Source organism: Micromesistius poutassou, assembly GCF_964030765.1.
Source record: "Micromesistius poutassou genome assembly, contig: SCAFFOLD_4297, whole genome shotgun sequence".
NCBI lineage: Eukaryota > Metazoa > Chordata > Actinopteri > Gadiformes > Gadidae > Micromesistius > Micromesistius poutassou.
This window is the reverse complement of record NW_028180315.1, coordinates 14254-19838: the sequence shown is the minus strand read 5'-3', so window position 1 is coordinate 19838 and position 5585 is coordinate 14254. Positions and strand designations below refer to the sequence as shown.

The 5585-nt window shown below is 45.0% G+C and overlaps 1 protein-coding gene across 1 annotated transcript; it reads left to right on the top strand.

Moving 5' to 3' along the window:
• Window positions 1-3107: 3107 nt before the first annotated feature.
• On the top strand, window positions 3108-5294 carry LOC311370918 (stonustoxin subunit beta-like; the record flags this gene model as incomplete). Its single annotated transcript, XM_084489207.1, has 2 exons — window positions 3108-3508; window positions 4741-5294. Exons 1-2 carry the CDS (start codon window positions 3208-3210, stop codon window positions 5292-5294), a joined length of 855 nt encoding a protein of 284 aa, XP_084345333.1. The 5' UTR covers window positions 3108-3207.
• Between the last annotated feature and the right edge of the window lie 291 nt (window positions 5295-5585).

The window sequence follows — 5585 nt, the reverse complement described above, 5'->3', positions numbered from 1 at the left end:
ACTAATCAATGTCAATAAATCAAATAATCCATTAGCAAAATAAATGCAAATTAAACTCAATTACTGAATGCATTCAACCATAATTTACAACATAATAGAATAATCACCTCAGTTGATATTTAGCATCTCGTGGAGAGCTGAGCACCCTGCACAACCCAGACAACCTCTTCTGGCAACAGCATACAGCAGACTGTCAGAAGGACAGCCGCTCACCCCTTTTATACCCCATGGCCCCTCCCACTAGACAGGCCCAATTAACAGGGGGATTATAATACTGTGGCATTTTGCTAATCAACCATAAATAAACTCATCGAAATACAGCATGCATGTTAAAGTTCATTTCATCTTTTAGACCAGTGATTTTCACTAGTGCATTTAGGCTTGTCGCTCCTTAATGTCCAATGTCAATGTCCAGTGTCCTCCTTTGACACAAGGGAAAATGGTTTGGCCCAAATCGGGCCAATCAGTGGCAGCAGGTGTTTCCTGACACCATATTTAAAGCCCTCAGCCCCACCCTGACTCTTTTAGTCTGCAGTACAGAACCATGGTGAGAGGACAGACAGGGACAGTGGTCAAACTGTCACACAGTAAAACAAATATTTCTATCTACATCTCAAGATTTAAATTTAGCAAACGTTTGTAGCCTAAAAGACCAACCTGATGAACGCATAGACAGATTTATTGCAGGAAGCTGAGAGGATCAGACTGTCCTGATGATCTCTCTCACTACCTTCACCTCCGTTGTGTCAACAGCCAAATCTGCCTTCTTCCAACCAAAATAAACTCCTCCGCCTCCAACCACAGGAAACTGTTTTCCATCTTCCCTTCCCTCCTCACCCCTCCCCCCCTTCCTTCCTCCATCAAAGCTGATGACTTTCTAACCGTCTTTACCCAAAAGGTGAAGGACATCAGCTCCTCTTTTACCCCTGCCGCCATTCTCCCTCCCCCTATCCCCACCTCTGTTTTTACCCACTTTATCCCTCTCTCCTCTGGTGATGTCAACAGAATAGTTACGTCTAACCACAACGCCACATGCCCCCTTGACTCTATCCCCCCCCTCACTCCTCCAGGTCGTCTCGAGTGACGTCCTGCCATTCCTCACCACCTTCATCAACTCCTCCCTCACTTCAGGCCTTATTCCAGCCTTTCCCTGAAAACAGCCTTTCCCTGTATGCCTTTTAAGAAAAGACGTGACAGCATGGAAACAGAGAATTACAGAGTTTAGTTTGGACTAGTTAGGGAAAGGAGCTATAACAGATAATACAATAGACTGTGAGGATAACACACACCCAGGAATTATAATCATCTCTTCAGACATTTCCTGAAGGTTAATGCGCCAAAAAAATAAACAAAAATATGATTGTTCACAAGTCCCAAATCTCGAGTTTTGGGACTTGTCTTTTGAGGACGATTTAGAACACACTTAAGCAGAACAAGTACTGTCTTTTGCATACTTGTTATTAGACGAGTCTCAAGGCGAGTCTCAAGTCACTGTGTGGGCAAATTAACTGCGACTTGACTCCAAGTCTCTAACTCAAGTCCCCATCTCTGGTAAACGCTTGTGTATGAACTGTATCTATGTTCATGTATGTATCTGTCTTTATGTATGTATGTATTTATGTTTATGTGTATATCTATGTTCATGTGTGTGTGTGTGTGTGTGTGTGTGTGTATGTTTATGTCTGCATGTATAGTATGTATGTGTGTATTCTTATGTATGTAAGTATTTATGTTTGTATGTATGTATATAAGTATGTTACTGTGTGTGTTTGTGTGTGTATATATGTTTCTGCATGTATCTAAGTATGTATGTGTGTATTTGTGTGTGTATGTTTTACTGCAGGGGTCCCCAACATTTGTAATGTCCTGCCAATAATAAAAAAAAACATTGTGTGCCAATCGTTTTTTAAATGCATATATGTAAAGGCTGCTCATTTAACTGAAGTGATATCAAGGGCTTATGGAATTTAAAAAAATACATTAAGTTTATAATTACTATGAACATATCTAAAATGATCCCAGAATACATATCCTCATATTTTCTGCGCGAGCCGTTGTTAATGACCCTGGTGACACGCAGGCCACATGTTGCCCCCCCCCCCCTCTGTATGATTACCTTTGTATTACTGTATGTATTACTTTATGACTGTATGTGTTACTGTATTACTGTATGTATTACTGTAGGTGTGTCTATATTTTAATAATGAGGGAATAATAACATGTATGCTAGAGACCAGTACTTGTTGTGCTTAAGTGTGTTCTAAACTCAACATCAGAGCCACAGTACCAGTCATCACTTACTGAGGTGTTCTCAGTAGAGGTCTTCAGGTGTTTCTTCAAGACGAGGAGGGATTCTGCAGACCGTAGAGAGACTGTCTGGACTGTGAATGATAGCCATGCAGTATGAATATATCTCTGTGTACATTAATCTGTGTGTGTGTGTGTGTGTGTGTGTGTCCTACTCTTTAACAGCTCTAAAGTCGTGCAGCATTGTCATTCTGATCTTCGGACTGCTGAGTATTCTCCTAATCTCCCTGCGCTTCAGTGAGTTTAAATCATATCTTCCTGAATATGATGGACAAGAGATCAGAATACTGTTCTACAAATACTTTGTAGGACAGGCTATAACGGCATTAAAGGTTATGTAATACCAAACTTGACAAAATGATTAGGATGGCATACAAGAAATAGCAAGAATTGCAAGAAATTTTGAAGCTGATTTTAACTAACCCTCATATATTAAACCAGCATATATTAAATATATTAAACCTGCATATATAAAAAAAAAAAAAAGCTGATCCACATGCCTAGTCCTGGGGTTATGCACGGGGTGTCACGTGGGCCCATTACTCATGTCTTACTCTGTATGCGCACTACTAGCATCTACATAGCGTCTTTTTCTGTGTTTGCTTTCATTAGTTTCAATTGGAGCTGGTTAGCGGTTTTGCATCCTCCTCCACAAGCACCACCCCCGACTCGTTAATCTCTGAGCGGGAGTGTCTTCCCAAACCTGGGAAATCTTTGTAGATACTGCTGTGTTATTCAATCATTTAGGAAAAGGCAGGTGAGAAAACTGGGTCAGAATCTTCTGGGTCGCCCTCTAGTGGACAGGTATTAGGAGAGAGTGAAGGGAGTGTCTGATGGTGCATCTCTGGATACGTGTTGGAAACGTTCACTCCTCTCCTCCTGGTTTCTTCTGGTTCAGTGATGCCCACGGAGGAGGAGGTGGCCCCCAGCATCATAGATTTACACTCCTCTACCCTGCGATTGCCCGTGGGCCAAACGGCCCGCTTCACCTGCAATGCCAGCGGCACGCCGGAGACCACCGTCGAGTGGCTCCACAACGGCAGGCCCCTGGAGAGGGACGGCACAGACGACCAATCAGAGGCCTGGGTGGAGAGGGGGTTCCTCTTCGTCAGAGGGGTGAGGTATGGCGTGAACACGGTCTGCTGCATGGCAAGCAACAGCGCTGGCACGGCCAATCACACCGCTGAGCTGCTTGTCTTTGGTAAGATCTGGATCCAAGGAGAGATGTTTGTTGTTGATGTATTTATAACGTTGTTGTTGAGGTGTGTATATATTTAAGGGGGTCGCCGTCCCTCCGCTGCGCGTCGGGACAGACAACGCCCCTTAACTGTGGTATAATGACCGTATACCACTGACTGAAGTGATCTATTGCTTTTATAAAACGGTTACACAAGTATGGCGAAATGAAAGTCATAGACACCCTCAATTTTGAAAAAGCTAGAAAGTCGGAAAAGCATTTTTTTTAACGAATACAAAAAAGTAGTCCCTCCTGGCTGCCGGCAAAGTGTACGGCGGTTGCTATGCAACACACTGTAGCGTCCTTCAGAGAGAAGGCTAGAGACGGTAGCTCGGTTCGCCAGCAATTTAGCCTTCTATCGAGCAGTTCACTCAGCGTGTGCCTATTGCTTTACAACATTTCCACCCTCTCCAGCAATCAACATGTTTTTTAGGCTTCAGTGAACTATGCTATTGCTTTTATATATAAATAAACAACAGTTCAAGTTAGGCGCGGAGTGATACTGAACTCTGTAAACTGAACGGGCGTCATAGCTGTGTGTATACGCTCAATATACAACAGTTGGGAACCAATCAGATCGCTTGATTTAAGCCACCCGTTTTATAAATATATATATATTGTGGCATCCCGCCACTTACACCTCGGCCCAGGCGGGTCCAAGGTGTAGTGGTGGACGGCGTATACCGCCGCCACCCACTGGTCGGCAGCAGAGAGCAGAGCGTCTCTCGCTCCAATCAGCGCGATTGGAGACACCTGGTGAGGGAGAGACAAGTACCTGGGGCCATCTTAAAAGGGAGCCCAGGAACAGACATCAGGAGGCCAGAGGGACTAGAGGCTCACGGAGACCCTAGAAGTACTGCATTGTGTTGTATTGGCGGTTGGGAACCAATCAGATCGCTTGATTTAAGCCACCCGTTTTATAAATATATATATATATATATATATATTCATAAATGTATGTGTATATATATACACGTATACAAAATTATATATATATATATATATATATATATATATATATACCAACTGAAAACAAATCCTCATCCGCTTATCCGGGGTCGGGTCGGGTCGCGGGGGCTCAAGCATGAATCAGCATTTTTTTAATTTTCCAATGCAAATTAATGGGGGGATTTTGGGCGAATAACCTGGAATATCTCGGGAATTATGAATAATATCATGTCTTGTTCTCCCGTCAGATGCCTGTGAACTCACACTGGACCCAAACACAGCCCACAGACGACTCTCTCTGTCTGAGGACAACAGAAAGGTGACGCTGGTCAGAGAGGACCAGTCGTATCCGGATCACCCAGAGAGATTTGACTCCTATGCCCAGGTGTTGTGTAGAGAGGCTCTGACTGGCCGCTGTTACTGGGAGGTAGAGAGGAAAGGAGGTGTTAATATAGGAGTGACATACAGAGGAATCACAAGGAGAGGACGGGGTGTTGACAGCGGGCTTGGATTGAACAACAAGTCCTGGAGTCTTCTTTGTCATGATGTTAGTTACTCTGCCCTGTACAACGATAGACGGACAGACCTCCCTCTCCCCCCCGCTGGCTCTACCAGAGTAGGAGTGTATCTGGACCGGCCTGCTGGCACTCTGTCCTTCTACAGAGTGTCCCGAGGTGTAGGAGGGTCCTCAGACACACTGACACACATCCACACCTTCAGGTCCACCTTCACCCAGGAGGACCTCCTCCCTGGGTTTATGGTACCGTGGGTGGGTGACTCAGTGTCTCTGTGTCGGTTGTAGAAAAAAAAAAAAGAGCGGCGGGGCGGGCACACACACACACACACACACAAAACAAGTTGTTGGGGGCGGGGGGGGGGTTACGGTCCACGTGAGGTCTGTGGGCTTAACGGAGGCGTTCCAGGCGCCTGTCACCTGGAGCGCGTCTATACGTTGACTTTGTACAGATCGGCGCCGCCCCGTCTCTTTTGGCGTGAGCGCGGCTTTAGGCTGATCACTGTCGCGTCCACGCAAATCTGATAGGTCAATGAACAGTGAGGAGTTGAGATTGTCATCCCTCTCTTCGCCCCGTTC